The sequence below is a fragment of the Cyanistes caeruleus genome, chromosome 4 (genome assembly GCF_971803275.1).
Source record: "Cyanistes caeruleus chromosome 4, bCyaCae1.hap1.1, whole genome shotgun sequence".
Lineage (NCBI taxonomy): Eukaryota > Metazoa > Chordata > Aves > Passeriformes > Paridae > Cyanistes > Cyanistes caeruleus.
This window is the reverse complement of record NC_141704.1, coordinates 62,401,299-62,423,286: the sequence shown is the minus strand read 5'-3', so window position 1 is coordinate 62,423,286 and position 21,988 is coordinate 62,401,299. Positions and strand designations below refer to the sequence as shown.

The 21,988-nt window shown below is 39.2% G+C and overlaps 1 protein-coding gene across 8 annotated transcripts in view; it reads right to left on the bottom strand.

The window, feature by feature from the left end:
- SCUBE1 (signal peptide, CUB domain and EGF like domain containing 1) overlaps positions 1 to 21,988 on the bottom strand; it is a 205,507-nt gene that overhangs the window by 36,386 nt on the left and 147,133 nt on the right. For all 8 annotated transcript variants that reach the window (XM_086885181.1, XM_086885182.1, XM_086885183.1 and 5 more), the window contains one exon: positions 12,896 to 13,018. In XM_086885181.1, coding sequence (XP_086741307.1) covers positions 12,896 to 13,018 — 123 coding nt within the window. The remainder of the gene's footprint in view (positions 1 to 12,895; positions 13,019 to 21,988) is intronic.

Here is a 21,988-nt window from a genome sequence, read left to right as displayed (position 1 = left end):
TTAGAGATGATTTGTTAAAATGCAAAGTAGTAGTAAAACAAATAAATGTATATAAACAGCAAAAGAAACCTGCAATATATGTTTGAGACAGAGGCAATAAATAATTAGAAACCCGTGACTTATTATGTAAGCATTGCACTGAGCAGGTATTTCAAGGATTTAGCAGTCCACAATGAAGTGACTGCTACTCAGCTTCAGGCACACAGTATATGGCTGTACTAAGGACAAATGTTATCATCTACCTAATTCTATTCACAGCCTCAGGATTCTGTCTGTATGTTTTTACTCAGTGTACTGAGATACTGGAAACAGCTTGTTTTCATCTTCCTCCTGGCTTATCTGTACCCATGGTAAATTCAATAACCTCCTATCTCTGCTCCTGAGGCTGTCACTCCTAGTACAGGCCATGTCTTTGTCTACCAAATGCAGTATAAGAACTCCACATAGCTCTGATGCATTAGCAGTTTAGGGAGCCACAGCTGTCTCTGTGTTTATCATTCTGGTCTGATCATTTTAGATACCCTCATTTTGCCCTAAGGAATATCTGGGCGTCACTAACTTCTCCTTTTACTGTGTGTTCTCACACTTCTGCTACATGTCTGAAATTGAATAATGTCTTCCAAGACATAATCCAGAAACTGAATGTTTATTTTGATAGAATAAGGATATTTAATGCCAACATTAAATACTCATACTAATTTAGTCCAAACTCCTGTACTTAAGCAGCCTCCAGCATTTTTCTGGGTGAACTCCAAAAGCATCCCTGTCCCAGAAGGGACTGTCTAGGTGTTTTCCTGAATAGATCCCTTAATCTTTTCCATCAGATTAACTTTCAGAGTTCAAATTCGTGTGATCTCTTTTAACTGCTAAATTTTGTAAAGGCTGAATAATTTATCTTAAAAAGTGCAATGCATATCTGATCCTTTCAGGAATAAGCAGGTACCTCCTTTTAGATTTCTCATACTATTTTCTTGGGCCTGAAGTTACACACAAGAAAGCAGGAATGATTCCAGCTAAGCAGTTCCCTTGGGCTGGCTGGCTGCCTCTACTAATTCCTGTGAATCCACCTCAGTTCAAAAGACAGCAATCTTTGGTTGGCCCCTTAAGTTTTAAAGGAACTGCAGCAGACAGATCCTTCTTTGATGCTAAGCACCAAGGGGACCACTCTTCACCCAGCAAACTCATCACACTCATTAACATCACAGCAACTGTTTTCCCACTATTTACCTAGACGTTAAAGCAAAGGGAACTGCTTTTAGGAAGAACAAGACAATACATTTTGGAAGGTCTTTAAAGGCAAATGGCAGCTTGTTTCCTTTATCTCTGCTATCAGACCTTATCAAAAGAGACCAGCTGCACTTTCTGTGAACCACTGTGCTATCTCTGGGGTTTGAAAACAAAAGGAAAACCAGGTTAAAAAATGAGACTTGGCAATCAAATTGTAGGCCTAGATCCTTTGCTCCCTCTCCACAGTAAACACAATCTTTTCTTTGGGAACTCTTCCAAGGGAGTTTTATGTGATCTAATGTAGCAACAAATTAATTTTCCCTTCTCTTTTCAGTTTCTTTCAAAAATTCCGTGATTAGTTTTTCTTCCACACTGAATCCACAAGCTCTTTCTCTTCCACAAGCTTCCCTCAGGACTTCCTCTGAGTCTGCAGAAATGGGGCTGTGGAACAAGTCACTGCAGTAAACGCCTATTCCCTTAACATGTGTGTGTGTGTTCCCCTTAATGCATGTGCCAAGCCAAGTGGCCACCACACATCCCTCTTCCTGTCAGCACTGCAAAGCCAAGTCTGATCCCAGGCACTATGGCTTTGTTCTGCCTCATGCATCAGCCATGGATTTGCTTGCTTTTAGATCACCAGGAGCTTTGCCCAAGGGGTAGGAAAGTTTATGGTTTTGGATGGAAACTGCAGAATCTGGCAATTTCAGCCAGGCAAAAACTGGCAGCCAACTTTGGGGTTTTTGGGGGTTTCTTTGACTGCAGGTGGCGGGATTTGGACCAAGGCTTTTTCTATAATGAAATACATCATCATTATCACCACCATTATTATTACATTATTATTTCTCTGCTGTTGGATGAAGAAAAGATTTCTGATATGTTTCCCTGCAGCAGCATGGAAAACCCTACCACCTGCTATTTTTGGGGGCAGCACCAAACTTAGAAACAGAAAAATGGTAGAGGATTACCTGATAAATTCAATTTTAGCAGATAATAATTTCTTCTAATATTTTAAACACGGTTGAGCAAAATTGCTCAACTTGCTAAATCTCTGTCCTGCAAGCAGAGCTGGGGAACAGCAGCATCAACTTTTTGCCATGTGAACTGCTGAAGAGGAAAAGTTGCCTGGCCTCAAGTGCCAAGCCAAGTTTCCCTCTTCCTCTGATTCTTCATCTGAGCTCAATTCTGAATTTGGTCAGCTGTCCTAGCAGAGAGAAGAATGAGAAAACCAGTGCTGGTCACCAGAGAAAGCTCTGCAGATACTTTCAAATAGAGAAGTTAGAAAAAGAAAGGTTTTTTTGTTTGGTTAGGTTTTTTTTCAGATAGGAAATTTTGCCTGGTCTCTTATGGAACATGGAAAAAACCCACTAATAACTACACACAATGGTATAAAATTAATAAGTCTGTCCAAGTTCACAGGCAGAAAGTGAGCCTAGGGAGGTGTTCTATTAAGGCATTTGGAAGGAAGATTTCAAACTGGTACTGGTTTTCCCTGTTGAGCACATCACATTTAACCTCACCATAAGCTCATGGCAGTTCTCTCATCCTGCTTTTTCTCCTTACTGCTTTGTGAATAACAATTTTAAAGAGGATTTCCAAATGATTTTTAAAACATATAAAAATGCACTATAAGGATTTGAACCTGACTGAAGCACCATTATTTTTTAACAATGAAAGATAATAGTATAAAAAATGCCTAAGTGCACTTAACAGTATTATTCATTTTTATAACCTATTACTTTTAAAATCAATAGGAAATGAGTTAAGCTAAGCATTTTGTCAGATCATAGGAGCTACAAAATTTTCCTATGATTACATCAGGAAGTGCTGGCTGGAAGGCCAAAGAAAGTCCAAGTACGTTTTCAAATTTTCAGCAAAGGCAAATCAGAGAAAGGTCAAGAAAGCTGTGATAAATGAGCCTGATTTAAAACTGTAACCCCTGAATGCTTAGCCTGGAGAATGCCAAGTGCAGCAACAGCCAGTGGCATTTTTGATAAAGTCAAAGTATTTAGCATGAATGAAGCTATAGCACTATGGGCATCAAGGATATGTAGCCCTCGTATAACAGCTCTTTTCAATATATGAGCATTTTAGGGACCAATCTGTGCAATCACATCTTCACTGCTCTGTGGAAGGTGCACCTGTGCTAACAAATGTATTGCTTGGCAGAAGTGGGGACCACTATCCTCAACACATCTCTGACACTGATTTTATTTACTTTATAGCTTCCTCACATTAAGTACAGATTGTCTTTGACATAAGATTTTGAAACAGAAGTAAATACTGATGTATTTATGAAATGGTATGAAAATAAAGATCCTCTGTTGTGTTGTGTTGTTAATTTTGTTCCCCGTGTTGTTATGTTAATAGTTTGTTCCCCTCTCCCCTTTGTTTTTGTTACTAGTTTAACCCAAGTTGTACCCTCCTACCCCAACTGTCAATCCACCCTTGTACCTGACTCTTGTTCTTGAATGTTCCCTGTTCCTCCCCTCTGGGCCCTGTCTGTCACTTGGCTACTCCTCCCAGCTTCTAGAAAGCTCAGGGAGGGTGGTCGAGTGATAGGGCAGAGACAGAGGAGTTCCCTCCCTGAACCTCCCTCATTGATTCTTTCCAATGTCCCTCTGATCCCTTCACACTCCCCCCTTGTTTCCCATTGTTTTTAGATCCGTCCCCTCCCCTCATTCCTCACCCAAATTTAAGTTGCTGTCATCCCTGCTTTGGGGGCTCCCCTGGAGCAGCACTCCTGAGGTCAGAGGTCCCTGTGGGGACCCTTCAAGAGAGCCTGACTCCTGCTTCCTCTATTGTAGCTGTGGTCTATTCCATCAAGCCGCTCTTCTGATTCCCAGGATTCGGAGGGGTGTCCCCCTGCAGGTCAACAGTATTGAGCTAGCCCGAGTGGTTGGAGTGCTAACTCCAAAAGGGACACTACAGCCATCCTCTTGAACCAACTCGTATTTCTTTATGTGACAGCTGGATACAACCACTTCCCAGCAATACAAGCTTCTCCAGGCTTTGAGGGCTGTGACTTGAAGTGAAACAGAGATTGCGACCAGAAAGGCAGAAGCCTTATTTTCTGTGTGAAGAACACCTCAAAATTTGAGACAGAAGTTGTGCCAATGCTTAGACTTCCCAGACATTACCTTTCCCAGCTTTTCCCCACCCCTCTCCATTACTTGAGGGCTTTTGTTGTGCTCATCTTCCTCTCTTAATCTCAGGAACCCAGCAGGAGACAATTGGCTTTGGCTCCTATTACGTTTATCCTCTTACCATTGTTTTACTAGGACAAGCTAAAATGTAATTCAAGCCAATACTTTTCAAATGCTTTTTAAAGAAAGTAAGTACTTTTATTAAGACATTGCCAAGATTTTATAAGGAAATGTATAATTTTCCAGTATCAATCATTTCCAAAGGCAAGCTGAGTTATCTACTGCTATTATAGGAATAACCTGTGCTACTATGTCAAGAGCTTGGGGTAGGAGAAGCCATATATCAAGAGAAGTGCATTAAAAGAAACTTCAGGCAGGTTTGTTTTCCTACAAACATAAATATGTTTACTAGTCTGCACTCTGCTCAAGCCACTATTTACACTGCAACACTGTAAGAGCAGCTTAACAGTCTGAGGAGAACATAATAAAGGCTTTACCCTTTCTGTAGAAATGAAGGAATATTCCCTCTATCCTGCAATATATTTGATTTTAGCCATAATTTTGAAAAGAGAAAACTGTTCAGGTTGCTAAGGTGTTGTCTCTATCACCCTTAGTAGGAGCTGCTAGTGAGACTTCTTGAAGGAACAAGGGACTAGTCTGAGTGAAAACATGCCTAGTGTTATTTGATGGTGCTGAAAGAGCAAGTACAACACAGTTTCAGTTTTCAGCTGAGAACTCAAATGCAGCACTTCACTTCCTGTGGACCTGTGCATTCCCAGCTTGCTTCAAGTTCTTGCTGAATCCAAGGGACCACTGAATACACACAAGAATTGCTGTTCTCTAGCTCTGCCTCAAAGGCTTGCTTAAAAACCCTGCCCAGAAGGGCTGGCCTCTGCAGAATCCCAGCAGGTATCCCTCTGAAAACACCAACATCATGATTTGCAAACATGCCTCAAAAATCCTCCACTCAGCAAAACTCCAGAAAACACTCCTCCATTCCAGTGATTCTGTATTGGAGCTTAGTTTTTGGTTTTATTTCACCTGTCCTAACTAAGGCCTCCTCTCCAAGCTACCAAAACAAAGAGTAGTGGTTCGTAACATGGCTAATGTAAGAAAAATCCCTTTGTTTCAACAGGTTAGGCTTTTATTCTCATTAGAAGAAAATAAACAGGCCACTTTTGAAAGACCCAGGAGTGTAAATGCAAGCACAGAAAAATATCTGGGATAAGGCTGTCATTTTATTGCAATTCTGTTTAACACTCAGGGTAAGGGCTATCTAACCATAATCAGCGTGACTGAACGCTTGAGCGCAGTAACACGGTATTAATGTGCTGTAGTGGAAAATAGATATACACATATAGTCTTTCTCTGATTCTCTTTAAAAACAATTCCTATTGAATTACAGCTTTCAGCATGATTTATCAACAGATTATTGTTGGTGGAAGAATGCTACCTTCCTGCTCCAACTCTTCCAAGGCTGACTCATATCCTGGTAATTCATTAATACATAACATGATTCCAGGCCAGTAATTTCTGCACTATTCAAGTCATAAATCCTAAAATAATCAAATGAAAAATGTATCTCAAATTCTCTTTCTAAACACTAATGGAACGTTTTGCTTGGCTTCCCACACACATCATCAAGAGGGGGCCAGATAGAGCTGTAAAAAGCAATTTGATAGCAGTATACTTTTTAGAGTTTAACAGTATAAGAGCTACCATATTGAATGAGACCTGAGGTCAAACTAATCTACTATCTAAGTTCCAACAGTAGCCTGTGTCAGAAACTTCATGGGAAAATAGAATTGGAATAATCTGTCCCATCTGCTCTCTCCACATTAGGTCTCATTCTATTAGAAGGTGATTTAAAGCCTAGATTGTGAGTTTTAATATGCCTTCCAAGAAGTAGCAACCAAAGAACATTCTCCTTTAACTTATGAAAATACTGCTGCAGAGGGGAGAACTGGAGGTGGTGGAGGAATGTGTTTGTTTTCATGTTTCAGCAGACTTAATTGCTAAAACCAACACTGCAGATACTATCACTTGGCAAACAAACTTGTGCTGGCTAGAGCTGTTTTTACTTCCTACCTGGGGTATTTATTGTTTCTGGGTATGATCTTGCAACCCTTTTTTCTCACAGAGGCAGACAGTAGAAATATTCACAGTCTCACTGACACCCAGTGTAACAGAAAGGCTTTGAGAAGTATTCCTTTCATTGACAGTGTAACATGTTGTTTACTCAGTGGAGTATTTTTTAAATCTTGATGCAAGAAGCAATATGGTCCTTGTCATAAGCAAGATATTTTTGTAAGGCTCTGTTGTGCAGAATGCCATAGAGAAAATCTGCATAGGGAGTGAACATCATCAGTGACAGGGGAATCATCCTGAGTTTTCTTTCTCTGAGCTAATCTGATTTCCACAAGCAGCTCCCACTATCTCCTCCAGAGCATTAATTCCTGGTTCTTGAGCTACACTGCCCTGGCAGCAGAACCAGCACTACTATTTGTATATGAAGAGTTCCCACAATTAAAACACACTTGGGTCAGACTCAGCTGGGCTGGATGGAAATCAGCCTGTAACAAGCTAATGTATTTTATATGTTAGGGCACATCTATCTGATGGGGATAGGTATATGAGTGCATTTGCTTTTCTATGTGTTTAATGGGGTAAGAAAAGGAAAGAGCGGGGGTAGACCAACAATGAAACTTTCTGCCACTTTTCACTGGAAAGTTGGCCAAACCATGTTGATAAACTGAATCTGAGGGGCCAGATGCTCCAGCCTTGACTTCTGTGTTTTGTTATCTTAGATGAGTGATTGTGTCCTGTATAAATCAATGCAAGGGGTGCATGCTAATCCTGGTACCTTCATCAGGTTATGTGTTTGGGACAAGGGGCATTGCTTTGTTGGGTTACAGGATCAAATGTGAGTAACAGGTCACTGTCATGTAACCCAAGGGTGCAAACCTCTTTGGCTATTTTTTATTTTTATAATTTAGTTACTCTGTGTCAAAGATGGCTGGAAATTCAGTGCTGCTGGTGTAGAGGCAGTGATTTATTTGGGATTAAACTGGTCCTGTAATTCCACATTTATCATCAATGGTTCCATACAGAAGAATACAATGAGATCTTCGTAGCTAGTCCTTAGGGGCTTCTTTAGGCCAAAAATAATTCCCACAAACACCTTATATCTCTCCTTCCCTGTATGAATAATCCCTCATTTCATACCCATTTTCAAAACAGAGATACCATGCTGGGAGATCCAAATCTTACTCTGGGAAGGCAAATAGTGCCTATTTTGTACAATAAGCTAGAAGATGTGCCTTATGAGAGGTGATTACTTACCCAGTTAATTGGGCAATGTTTCAAGACCAGGCCTGCAGGATTCTTGGATCACAGACAGCTACTGTGTTTTTCAAGGTGCTATTTTTCTTTCTCTCATTCTGGGATCAAAGAAGGCTTCTCCTGACACTAGGCATTGGAAGCCCTATGTAAAGCACATCCCTCTACTAACAGATATGTAGAGATATAAAACAAAAACCAAACAAAAGAAACAGGAAACAGAAAATCCAGAGCTGGACAAGGTTTGAGGTGTATTGCAGGACAGCACTGCAAAATGTTGCCATAGTTACTAAGGAAATTGCTTCATTATCTGCTCACAGCATCATTGCTGTAGACCATTACTTCCAGTTGCTCCACTCCATGAGCATCAAGTCTTGAGGAACACTTGTCTGGAAGTGAGGCTGAGGAGAGAGAAAGGGGGACATAGGAAGCACATTTGTTTTACATAAAAAAAAAGTACAAATATCAGATATGATGGTATAAATGCTGATGTCTTGTAGTGAGAGGGAAAACCACCTCAAATCAGCTGTACTTGGACTTCTACTGGAGAGCTTTGTAGCTATCCAAATATAGCAAAGAGTGCCCATAGAATATCACCAGAGGGAAAATTCAGTTATTCAGCAACTTCTGAAGCAATGAGGCAAATTCAGTTTGGGATTTCCTATTGTAGAAACATGCATCACTGAATCTCCTTTGGACAGACACCAGCAATATCAACAGCAGACTGTGAGACCCTGTGTTCCAGTGCCTGGCTACAAAAGGGTCAGTTACATTTGTTTAAAATTTGGTAGGAGAGTAGTAAAGAATAACCAACAGTCAAACCAGCAATACTTCAAAGCAAATAAAAACTGCTGTCATCTATGGCTGTAAAGGAGGCCCAAAAAAGCCAGATGGCCCATTCAGGTATTCCACATGCCCTGGAGGTACTGTTCCCTGGTGGACAGACTTCTTTTATTACAGTGACTGTATCAATTCAAATGGTTGGTGAGAAGGCAACTTGAGAAGACTTTATCATGTCCATGATATCATCAAATCCCCTTAAAGCCTACTCTGGAGACTATAAGTGGACCAGAATGATGCAAATGCCTTGAGCTTTTGCCCCCTGCAAAAAGTTAAATTCCTCAGTGTAGGAGGATTTGTCTCTATTTTGAACTGAGATGGTGAGGGGCAGAAGGTGAGTGTGGATTTAGCACAAAATATTACATGTTGATCACTGGATGTTCCCACTAAAAGCACTTTTTTTTCCCTCAAGGTAAGGCATTTTTCTATCTCTACCACTCCCTGGAGAGATTTGTAACAAACGTGTGCGCTGTCTCTCACTGTCTAGCTTTGCAAAAAGCAATGCCTAGAGCAGAAACAGAAAATTATTTATGATAGAATTTCACACATTTTTCTGGGTTCTTAATGAAGCTTGAACTTGAGTGGAGCAGAGAAACTGCTTATTGTTGATGTTTTTTTTAAGATCACTGCACAACAAACAGAAACTGAATAAGCAATTAAGTTAACTGGCTCTGAAACTCCTACTGGCTGAGGATTAAGGTAATTATGTTTGAGTTTACACACATTCATTGCAGCTTTATTTCACTGTAGCAAGTCTTGCCTGCTTGCTTGTTGCTGATGTCATTCTAGAACTGATTGGTAGTGTTGTCCTTCTATTAATTACCAAAAAGGTTACAAACACAAGCTCTCTTTGCTATAAATATAGCTATGTTATTTTTATTACATGTTCAAAGGAGATGCAGACCTCTTTTGCTAGGTTTGTACAAATAGATCCAACTGTTTCTTCCTGCACTGAAGTATTTACAATACCTTAGACTTAAGGGATCAATTGAGGTAATACACAATAAATGGGTTTGGTATCGTCATACAGTGATTTCCCTGTCAAAGGCGGGGGGGGGGAAATCTGTTTTTAGGTTTGAGTGAAAAGAGACTCTGGAAAAACAGTATCAGCCTCCACAGTATTACTGGCAGGGCAGTATGGATTCTTCACCTTCTAGGTTACAAGTTTCCTTTTAAGTGGCTGGAATGCAGGGGAGGGGAAAGGAAGGGAACCCCCCACATTCTCCTGGCCTAACAAGGAGCCACAGAGTGAGAACCACTCCCTAGCAGAAGTAATCTGTGATTGACAATGGTTTTCTTTGCAGCCAGGGCTAAAAATGGTTTAGCTGTAAACAGACAAATGTAGAATATTTTAAGGCCCTTTACAAAGGCAAGCACCGCTTATGCAGGCACTCAACATGCAGGGTGGCACCAAGAAAGCACCAGGCTTTAGACTTCCTGAATAAATCAAGGATTTCTTGTATCAGGATATGAACACAAATGCAAGAGAAAAAGAATACCTTGTTATGGGCAAATGAGCAGGGGCAGATTTACAAAAATCTATTCTAATCTATTTATTCTCTAGGCAGCTCAGGCATTTGTATGTGTGATCTTAGGCAAGCTGCTGTATTTGGCTTCACCCTTCCTGCCTAAAAACTGAAATACTCTCCTCTTCACAGAGAGTATGAATGTGGAGAAGGCACTTGGTACGACCAGAGTGGGAGCTCTGCAAACAACCAGAACAAAGTCTGCAACTGATACAATTTCCCTGTAATCTCAAAGTCAGCTCTGAGGTCTACAATGAAAGGACATGAAGGAAATTAGGTGAGGTGGGACAGCTTCAGAATTCCACTGGGAAGATGAAAGAACATTTTATATTGAAATATGCAGAATTGCCTTGTGCTGATATTAATGATGAAGGTGTTTGGAGATGAATGCTCTATATACTGGGGAGGCCACCTGAACTAAATAAGACCCGGTCCCAAACAATGCAGCCTTCTAAGGTCCTAAATGGTGTTTTGTAAACATGTTGATTAGTAACTGAAAGAAATCTTTATTCAAAAAAATGAAAACCAGAAGGGAAAGGCAATATTGACAGAAAGATCATAAATCATGGAAACTCTATTATGAATCAAAACAATAGATGCAACATAAACAACAGCATCTTTTATAAACAGAAATTAGATTGTTCTGTTTTACTCACTGGAAAGGCTAATATGCCTAAAACAATTTTCCCTGAATCTCTCATTAATGCTTTATGGTCAGCATCAACCAGCTGTTACAAAAAACAAAATGTGGATGATTTATATCCCAGAAGAGTCACTAACCCCAAACCACATTTTCCTGATGGACCTGACATTAATAACTACAAACACTTCCCCAACTATATTTTCTCACAGCAGAAGAATCAAAGTGCAGGTGATTTCTTGCTCTTGTTCACTTTCTTTCTCTCTTTATTAGCAGCCTAATACTGACTTGCATGAGTCACCAATTATCACCTTAAGCACCAGACAGGAACTAAATTATCACAGTGATCCCTCCACAAAGCAGGCATCGCATCATGTTTGCTGGGGTCCAAATACCTCAGACTTGAAACAGGAAATTACTCTGTCCTCCCCATTTCATGGTATGAAGAACTAGAGTTTCTGGGATGGAGGAACTTGTCCAGCTCAAAAACTCTTTGGGCTTGCACTAATCTGTCTTTTACAGCAACAGATAAACTACAGTTTATCAATCTATGTGTCACATAGAGGCAAGACAGAATTGTCTGCCCTTCCTCACTGACAATGGGAAAAGCAGGATGGCTGAGTCATGGTTATACTTCCACGTCTGATCACATGCAGGGGAGAAGATCAGCTCCTGCTTTAGTCTTTGCACGGTGTGTATTGTTACTGGCAACCCTGTCATTCTGGAGCTCTGGCACATGAAGAAACAAAACTCAATTGAACAGCATTTACACAGCTGCCTCTAGATTCTCACTATCATCACAAAAACCTGATTATTTACAGGGAGTTGTTACAGCCTACTATTAATCCTCTGGATAATGAACAAATAAATTCTGCACCAGCTCTTGCCGAACTTTCCTTGAGTTTTTCCCTGGTGTAATAACAATCAGTTCAATGGTGAAACCTCTGACCAATAGCACAGTGAAAGCATGCCATCATACATGAAATTAATGAACAAGGTTCTTCCTAACCATCTCTAACTACATCCTGAAGGGAATGTTTCTTTTTAATATCCTTTTAAATATTCTGTCCCTGTTTTTAGCAGGCAAATCAAAACCTGGCAACTTCCCCATGTCTGACATGGTCCTGCAGTGTTATTTCTGCTGAATCATGTGGCAAAAGCTGTGCTAATCTCATCTCTTTCCATCCTGTCCTGCTTGAAACCAACCTTTCACTAACTCCTTTGTGCCTAATTACACAATCAGGGTGGAGGTGGCTTCTCAAATGATGGATGGAAGTACCAATGAGAAGCAATGGAAAAATTCAAAATGACATGTATCTTCAGATCATGGTTTCTCTTTTGTGAATAATCAAAAAAGATTTAAAATACGAATGCTGTTTTGGACTTCATAACCTTTACTCATTCAAAACCCATGCAAATAATCACATATTAATAAAATGGCATTTTCTGCACAAAATTTTAATTGAATACATCATCCTTCCCTTTCTCTCTCTATTGATGCATGCTCATCTTTCTAACATTTTCTATGAGTTTTTTGAAAAGTAAAGCAACAGAGTTTAAATGTCATTTCTCCAAAGGTACATGGTCAGTACTTGGAAATGGGTATGCACTAAATTAGTCATAGAATACATAACATCAGATGACTTAGGTAACAAATTATGACAAGCACAGCAAATGGTAAAAAAAACACTTCATTTGAATTCCCACAAAATGCCACCATCATCCCTTCATAAACAGTTTCTCTCAAGCAAAGGTGAGCTCACAAATTAAACCCTTTTTTTTTTAGTTCAAATCTTACAAATGCTATATTACAGTTAGTTCCTCTAAATGGCTCTGGTCTAAATAAAATAAGCCTCTGTCCCATTCAGATCATAGCAAATGAGAGGATTTGAACATAAGACTCTTTGCCTGAGGCTATTTTACTATGCCACTTGGATTTTTACACTTCAATGGGACACTGGCATTCTTACTACTAAAAACATTGAAACAAGACATTTCCAATAATCTTCTAATCCCACCTCAGAAAACAGAAAGCTCACAGGTGTTCTCTAACCTTACTTACTTACAATTAAAACCTGCAGTACAAATGCCTTAAGTATAAAAACAACAACAAAAATCCACATTCTCATTATATGAAGAACATTCTCATTATATGAAGAGTGAGGTTAATGAGGTATTACCTTGGCAGGTCCTTTCATCTGTGAGCAGTTTATAGCCTTTCTGGCAGCTGCACTCAAAGCTGCCAACGGTGTTTCGGCAGAAATGGTCACAGCCACCATTGTTTACCAAACACTCATCAATATCTGCGAAGAATGAACAGCAAAGATTTAGTTCGTGACAGCAAAATTTTAGTCTGTGACAGAAATTCAGTCATTCAGGTCAGGAACGCAGGAATATACTCAGATCCCCAAGGAGGCTGCTATCCCTGTCAGGAACCAGGCTGGTCAGATGTGTCCCTTCCCAGACCTATCTCACAAGGCTTACAAGGAGAGCTATGGGCTGAGCTGTTCAGGAGATAGAGGTGTTTCTCTCAGAACTGGAACCAACAGATGACCCAAGGTGAGGTACTTTGGTGTTAGGGAACATTTAGGGAAGCTTCTCTGTGGATGGAGTGCTCTGCCTGACAGCAGACTTCAACCTGTGAAGGATGTGAATAGTTTTACCTTGTACAGAAACTATCAAAACATAAGAAAACACAAAAAATTGAAGTAATACCAAACACGAAATAAAAGATACTTGAGTTCTGAAGAAGTACTTCTATCATTCTTACACAAACAAATGCAAGGATACGTTTTTTCAGAATGAGCATTATATGCTATTTCGCTCATTATTCAGTGATGCTGTGACAGAGTGTCACCCATTATCTTGTATCAAACTTTATTACTTGGTGTAGCAGAAAAGGAACTGTCAGTGCATGTGAAATGTTGTTTCTTCAGTTATTCTGAAGACAGAGCACCCATTGCCTTTATTTGAAAGCCATATAAATATATGTGTGTATATATGAGTGCTTTGTGTGAAGCTAGCTCAAATCTTTGTGTCTCAGGTAACAAAGTTCTCAAAGTGCCCCAAAATCAGGAGTCTGTTTGTTGTCTGTGGTGCTCCAGTTCTGGCATTTGGCTGGCAACAACAGATAACCCTGAGCTCCCAACCTGACAGATCTGGTGAAGAACACCCTGAGGGTCACTCTACGTAACACCACGGGACTGGAGGTAGCAACCCTTTTGGTTTCAGCTGTGATCGTCTGCATAGGTCAAGACTGGCAATGAAAAGACAAGAATTTTTGGCCCAATTCCTGCAGCCTGGCATTTCCTTTTGTAGAAGTGACTCCTCCCAGCTCCCTAATGTGCAAGTGGGACTGTGGTGTGGATGTTAGGATGGATTGCCATGAAAGGTCCTACCCTTTTGCACAGCACAGGTGTACCTAACTACAGTTTAGCTTGCCCTGACAAAACTGTGGGACAAATGGAATTCTGAAGTAAAATTACTTATTATGCATTATGCATCGTAAACACACAGAACAGTCATCCATCATGAAGAAAGTATATTTTACCTGTGATAAGAACAACATGACCTTTGGGCTACTCTGCTGCCTGAGACTGCTTGAAGTAGAAATTACTTGCAGCCTGTCAAACATCATTCTGGAGTTACAACTGATGTTTTAAATGATGGCCCATAGATTTCACATGTTAAATTTCAAATTCCAGTCTCTTTTCTGTGTCTCTCATGACCATAAGGGTCAGAAATGAAACCCTGCTGGCATCAGACTATAGATTTTAGGCTGTTAATAACTGTAATTCCACTGACAATGCAGCATATTAGCTTTACACCAGCAATTCTTTAGAATAATTCTGAACCAGGATCTGGGTTAAACCTGTGAGAGTCCACAGGAAAAGAAAGTATTTATTCATTTCTTCAAACTGGAAAACATGACATGACCTTTTGAAACAGGGACCACGAAAACAGAATAGAGGTCAAAACTGTTAGCTGCAAAAACATTCTAAATAACAAAAACAGTGCCAATGTCTCTGCTTTCACTGTATTTCTTTTCATGGCCATAGTGAGACTGACAAGGCATGTAAAAATTATTTCACTCTGTGGAGAGCAGCATATTGCTGCATTTCACTTGGAAGAGAGCAGTATCCAACTGTATGTTTGTCTAACTGGTTCAGAGAAATTGCAAAAAGTCTGTATCCCCACTATTTTTCTTTCCTTGGGTATAAATAAGTTGTGTTATGAGCCATGTGAAAATAAATTATTCCACTGTGTAAAAAGGTTAAGGACCCATTTATCTTTAAACTCACTGGTATCAACTTCGGATCGAGCACTGAAGTGCCTCTTTGAACTTCACAGAGGTAAGCATGTCTGCCTCTCATGTAGGGCAAAAATACACAGTGGAAACCCATTGTGGTGTCTCTACCAGCTTTGACATTGTTTAGTCAAGTATTCCCCTACAGTTATTGGGACTGTCTGAGGAGCAGTCATAAACCTGCTGTCTTCAAACAGTTCTCAAGTGGCTCCTTAAAAGGCAGGTTGCAGAAAAATAGCTCAAACTTCCCACAGTCTCTGCTTCCCTTTATCCTCAGAAATGCAAAAGGATGTAAAGAACTGTATTTCCTCCACAGGGGTTGTACATAAAATGCCCTGATGATACTGTAAGAGTCATTCCAGACTGGGAGGTTGGATGGGCTTTCACTGTATTGGGAATAAAATCCCAAGGGATTTCTCCCAGTGCAGTAAGTTAATATTGTCAAATGATACCTTGCTCATACAGCTGATGATCTGCTACAAAATGCAGATACAAAAATACAGACCTGTGAGAAACCACAGAGCATTGAAAATTATGGTCAAAACTGTCAGGTGAAAGTATGGTGTAACAAGCAACTCAGCACTCAAGCCTCCTGTTAGCTCTGAAAATGGTTCATTCATTTCCCAAGCAATTAAATACAAACAAAAGCAAAGATAAGATTTGCAACAAGGAAGCTAACACCTTCTTTAAAGTTGTAATATTTGAAGGAAAAAACCCCAATTGCAAACATTTGTCTGGAGATGGAGCTCAGCAAGACCATCACAAAAGCTGTGCATCCATGTGAACCCAGAAAGAAACCCTGGGTTTGTAAATCTAATCTAATCTAATCTATCATATCATATATCATGTATCATATCATATCATATCATATCACAATTATGATACTGTATAATAATAGATTATCCTATTTTTTCCAAAGATCTCAAAATGTGAGGGAGGCAGTGGAATCATCTTTAAATAGATTTTTCAGTTTTAAATAAAAGTATAGAAACTCAGTTTGTGCTAAGTTGCATAGCTACAGTTTTACTTGGCTAAGCAGGCAGATTGTTATTTTTCTTTTCATGATCTTGTGAAGATTGATGGGAATGCATGCTCCTGTTCCACGTGCAGCTTTTTTAATCTCTACTCAGTGCAATTCATGTTTGGATGGAACTGGTTCTGCTCAGGGTCCATGTATGCACTTATCTGTGCACAGATAAACCCACAGGGATTTGCCTTGCTGCATACAAGCCAGGGAACAAATGAAAAAGTATGGATTTTAGGTAACTTAGAACTTAATGTTTCACATAAGCTGCTTAAAGGCAACTGAAAGGGTAATCAACATGCAATCTTCACTTAGGTGTTGAACAATGATGGAGATGGAGATTTCCAAAGCCTCATCACGGGCAGAAGTTAGGATCCTCCTTTCAATGGCTGGACAAATATTTGAACTGATTGTGTCAGTCTAATCTATTGCAGATTTAAAATATTACCTAGCTCCAGGAAAATAATATACTCCCAGATCAACCTAAAATAATTACTGAAACTTCATAACACTCTTATTTTTAATAATGAAAGCCAGGGTGTTGAAATTAGTAATGCTTTTACCAGTATACAGTGGACATCAATATAATCATATTTTCTGAAAGGATGTCTGGTTTGCTAGTTCTTTTTATTCCCTGATTTCCTAATTTTCCCCTGCTTTTCTTCCCTTGCTCTTTCTCACTGTTTTACAAATCACCACTGTCTCCTAAAAATTTGAACTAGTGTTGCCTTGTTGACACAGGTATTAGTTCCCTGACGTGCACAGACCAAAAAGTACTTTATAAAGCAGCGACAAAACTTTTTTACCCCATGCTGGAGGTGGGGAAAGAGAGGAATAGAAAAAATAACTAACTCATCCGCACTTGAATCCAAGCTCAGTGTACAACTCAGCAGGTTACCCTGGGGTGCCAATCAGCACAGGCTTGCACATAACACCTTGTACTGCACACTGTTCTATGTTACAAATATTACAGACCCACCAATGCTCACACTGAATTATTTTGATATTTGCCTGACACTTCTCAATAAAACTTGTAAAGTCAGGATTAACATAATCAGAAGCTACCAGGCTCCACTTGCAATACTCTAAATGTAATATTGCATAGCATCTTAAATAATGCATACCAGGAATATCTCATTAAGGTAGAAAGATAATTTCCTATCCCCAGATTCACTGGATCAGTGCCACTACGAGAAAATCTGAATCAAAGCAGAACACAGGCTCTGCTGTTCCATCCAGAAGTATCAAGCCAGCTTTTGTGTGGTTCGTTTCCAGGGAGCTGTAAGTTTCAGTAGCTGCAGTTCCAGTTTTACAATGGATTTATCCAACATTTGGGAAAGGTGTAACACTTTCCTGCTTTACTTAATTTGTAAAATTGGGGATTGGTAGTTATCACTTGGTATTTTCAGGATCAATACTTTAAAATGCACTATTATGGAATAAGGTGTTATGAATCCAAGTCATTTGCTGTCAAAATTTTTAAGTCAAATCACAGTAGTTTAAATTTCTGGTCTGGGCTTCAGAATGGTTTGATCCAGCAGCAGGTTCCATGTAGGCAGTGCTTCACACTGGAAGAATTTGTGAATGTCTGCAGGACAGTTAGGGCCATGTTTACTTTAAGAAGCACAATTGCTGTTCCACCACTCCACCTGAAACTTCACAGTTCATTGCCTCTTGCATATTTCAGAGAGGAATAATTCTACTTATGCAGTACCTTCTACTTGAGGATTTCAAAGGCCAGCATCTTATTATCTTCATTTGATAATAATAAAGATTATTATTATTATTATTATTATGAGGCAGGTAGGATAGTGTGCAACTTGCCTGCATCAGATAGCTGCAAAATGAAATAAAGCACATATTATAGCACCCCTAATTTGAGATCTGTGCTTCAACAATATCCTCACTTTCCCTCCCACACTGCTAATTAACTGTAAAGAATGATTGTCATTACTGAACTGAAGTTCCACTAAGTAGCAAATGAAGATTCCCTGTTTAATTAGCTTTATAGCCGGGTTGTGGGACAAGGCATTTTCCTAATTAACAGGATTAAATCTAGACAGGAATGAATGTAATTAAAATTTAATCTCCCTCATCCTGAAAAGAGGCTGCTCACAAAATAGAGAGCTTTGTGTAAATGCTCTTAGAGCATGGAAAGGTTGAGGCAGGTTTCAACATATTTCCCTCATGTCACTTTCTCAATTTTCACCTGTTATCTTCGCAATTTCGCAAAGAAACCCGTCTTCCAACACAGATGGTAATCTGTCACATACGGATTTAGGTATCAGCTATTCTCCTCCAGGACATATCCACTCTGACATTATCCACCAACCAATCAATAAAAGAGTCTGCTAGGCTGCCAAGAGATCAATCACCTTGTAAAACAAACATTATATCTTATTATTTTTTTATTACAGTTAATTAGATTTATAAAATACAAAAACCTTTGCAGGTGAAAAACTCTGAAATGCTGTCATAAGAGGTTAGGCCCAGATTTCCCATCTGTAAAAGGGAAGGGATTTACTAAATCTAATATGAAAAGAAAGGATTTTCATTTAAAATTTTTGCTGAACACTGAATTATTTTCTAACCTTAAAAACGTGTCAGTGCGATGCTATGGACCCAAACAGTGCAAGCTGTCTGAGTCTGTGACACCAGAATGTGAAGGGGACTACAGACATAAAGACACAGACTGATAGTCTTTTTACTGTTTAGGCTGAGCTAAATGCTAAAACTATCCCTCCCCACCACCACCCCTCACCAGAAGCAAAGATAAACCTCACAGGAATTCCAGGAAATAAAACTAGTTTTCCTCCTGGAACATTTTATCAATTAAAATGCTTTTTGTCAATCAAAATGCTTTTTCTAAAACAGTGGAGTGGGAGAAATAAGCGTGCTGTTCAATCTCCCATGTGTACTTGGGGACACTAAAGAATGTCTCTCTTTTTTTACAGAGCATGTGGAAAGTACAGGACATCAAATTCTAGGAAACTAGGCTGTACCTGTGGCTGCGTGAGTGAGTACAGGCAGATCTGAAGTCTGTGGGTAAAACAGTGGGAGAGAACTGTTCAAATACACTGGGCTGACTGCTTACCTACCTTAATTATTCACACAGTCACTACCACCAGAATAAGTCTATTTGTATTGTTTACGCAGCAGGAGCTGAGGCAGAAGAACTACATGGGTTTCTGCAGGTTAATAACAAGAATAAAAGAGTTAATTTGGTGTTTCTTAAGGAGAAAATCAGACAGAACTGTGGGGTTGACATCCCTAGGAATTTTCTCTGTGCTAGGTATCACTAAAAAACAAGGCCTGGCTCTTAGTGTATTTAATTTTCCCATATAGTCTGAATGAAGAGCAAAGGGGCGAGTTAACTGTACTACTGGACCAAGAATCCCTAGATTTAGTGTATGAACTCAATTTACATTTACTCATGGTTGTTTTAATTTACCCCATTGGAATTATTAACTGCTCAGGAAAGTTCTGTGCTTAATTTCAAGAATCTCAGTTTGTTTCTAGAAAAGTGTTTGTTCAATTAAATAAAATTGGTATTAAGGGCAGTTAAAGGTACTGATGTTGTCTCTAAAATCCCAGTGAAATTGTGCTAGCTTTCCTGGGATGAAGCTACTCTTGAAAGGGAAACAATTAGCCTCTGATAATTTAAATACCTTTTAATGAATCAAAGAAATTTGGATGCTGACCAAAAATTACCCTCCGTAAGTTTTTGAAGACACTACTTCAACCAGCCAGGGATCTACTCTGTACCAGGGAAGACAGATCCACCACTGAGAGCAGGATCTAGTCATAGCAAAAAAACCCAAAACAAACAAACAAACAAACAAACAAACCAACCCCAAAAAACCCCAAAAAACAACTGTATTTTATGATGAAAAAAGCAATGATAAAAGAATGAAAAAAATGCTGTAAGTTTTGAAGGTTGGCAGTTATGATTACGTGAGTAGTCAACTCCCAAGTAACAGCACAGCACACTTTTCCATAATATACTGTGGTCGTTGATCCTCAGGGGGCTTTATATTGTTGAATAAATGCAAGGTCTTTTCAACAACTGAAATGCAAAATATGACTCTCTGAAGCATTAATTTAAAGGATTTGGCATTTTCAAAGGGGAGGTTCACGAAGACAAATAACTGCATGTTTCTAGGGAACAGGGATATTTCTTAGTTGTGAAAAAAACCCTAATTTAGTACACATGAATTTATTTTGTGGGGATAGATGGAACCCTTGGGAGGGAATGAAATGGAATGAGTTACATGGCAGCTGACCCAAGTCAGCAATTTTTTAATGAAAGATAATTTGTTATATTATATTTGTCCGTCATGAACAAGTCTACAGCAGTCAAATGAATTGTATCTCTTTAAGCAAAAAAAAAAAAAAAAAAGCAAGGCCCAACTGAAAACCTAAAAGACAATTCCCTTAAAAATAGGAAAAGGGGCAGTGAAAGTTTCACACGTTGTGGATTAGATAAACTTGCAGCAGTAGTTAGAAGGATTCTGCTCTCCCCTCTCTTCTTTTTTTTTTTCATTCCATTTTCTTCTTTCTGAAAAATTTTGACTTTGTTGGTATCTAAAACTTGCATTTTCTTCAAATTTTTTTTTATTTAATAAAAAAATCATGGGTTTATAATTAGATTTTCCATCACTGTAGTCTGAAACTTCAACTCTTTTGGAAAGACTGAATCACTTATGTCTCTAAATCAAAGTCACACATGTATTCCTCAGTGAGTGTCCAATTGCTCATTTTTCTGATCCCCACACTAGGATTCTGACCACTGTCACCTAGCACAAAGAGTTTCCATCTTTTCCTCCCTCAAGTCCCACTCATTCACTCACTTTCTGCTGATAACCAGCAGCATTTTCCCTCTCCAAAATTCTTCCATTATTTATGGTTTCACCATGAACTCTTCAGAGCCTTCTCCTCAATCAGATACTCTTATCGTCTCTCTTATTAGACACCAACAACAACCAACTCCCTGTTTGCTCCAAAAAAGTGGGGAAGAAAAATTAGAAACCTAGTTTTGAGTCACTTTGCAGTCTTAGCAAGTCTTGAAACAGCTGTTTCCAGGATAGCAGTGCTGGCCCAGATGGTTCTGGTTCTCTCACTGGACATGACACAGAGCTTTCTACTGAGCTGCTACAGCTGCCTGCTGGATGCTGCTCTGTTTTCCTCACATTGGATTGATCTTATATGTGCTTTGTCTTGAGATCTGGATAACATTGATGGAATAGCATAAAATGACTGCAGCCTCAGCAAAAAGACCTTAACTTTTCTTTCTTTAATTCACATTTAGGTAGCTTTTTGAAAATGTTTTTGTAGCTACCTGGCAATTTGTGCTCTCAGCCAAATCATGAGTCTTACCCACCTCTTCTAAAACAAGTATCTCTTCTCATAAGCTGAACTTGATTATTACTCTCTCTTTGGTTACTCAGTTTTCCCTCTCTCAGTCCTGATCTTTATGATTGTTTATTTTGGACACCGATGGTTTCGCATCTTGCTTAGACTCATATCAAACAAAAAATAACCCCAAAACTTCCTCTGTATTTTAATATTCCCTTTTGGCTTTAGTATTTAATTTATCATTTCTAGCAAATAAGTTCCCTTTCTGTTTTCTTCTTTCACCAACTACAAGTCTACCTGTTATCTCTGCAGCATACATGTGGTTGATTTACATGCCAAAAACTTCCCTGTGGAGGCATTTAGTGGGTCCAACTATAAGAGTCTTCTTGGCACTTCCCCAAAGTGTGTGTTCTGAAAATCCTGCCAGTACTCAAGCCCTGACCAGGACCACTGTTTTAAAGATAAAATTCCCAATTTTCATCTCATTTCATGTTGTTTTTATTACTTTTTCTTTGGTTGGGCAGACATATCTATTGTTTCACATCTTGAAATCACCCACTGGCTGCCTTTGGTTACTCATTTGTCACA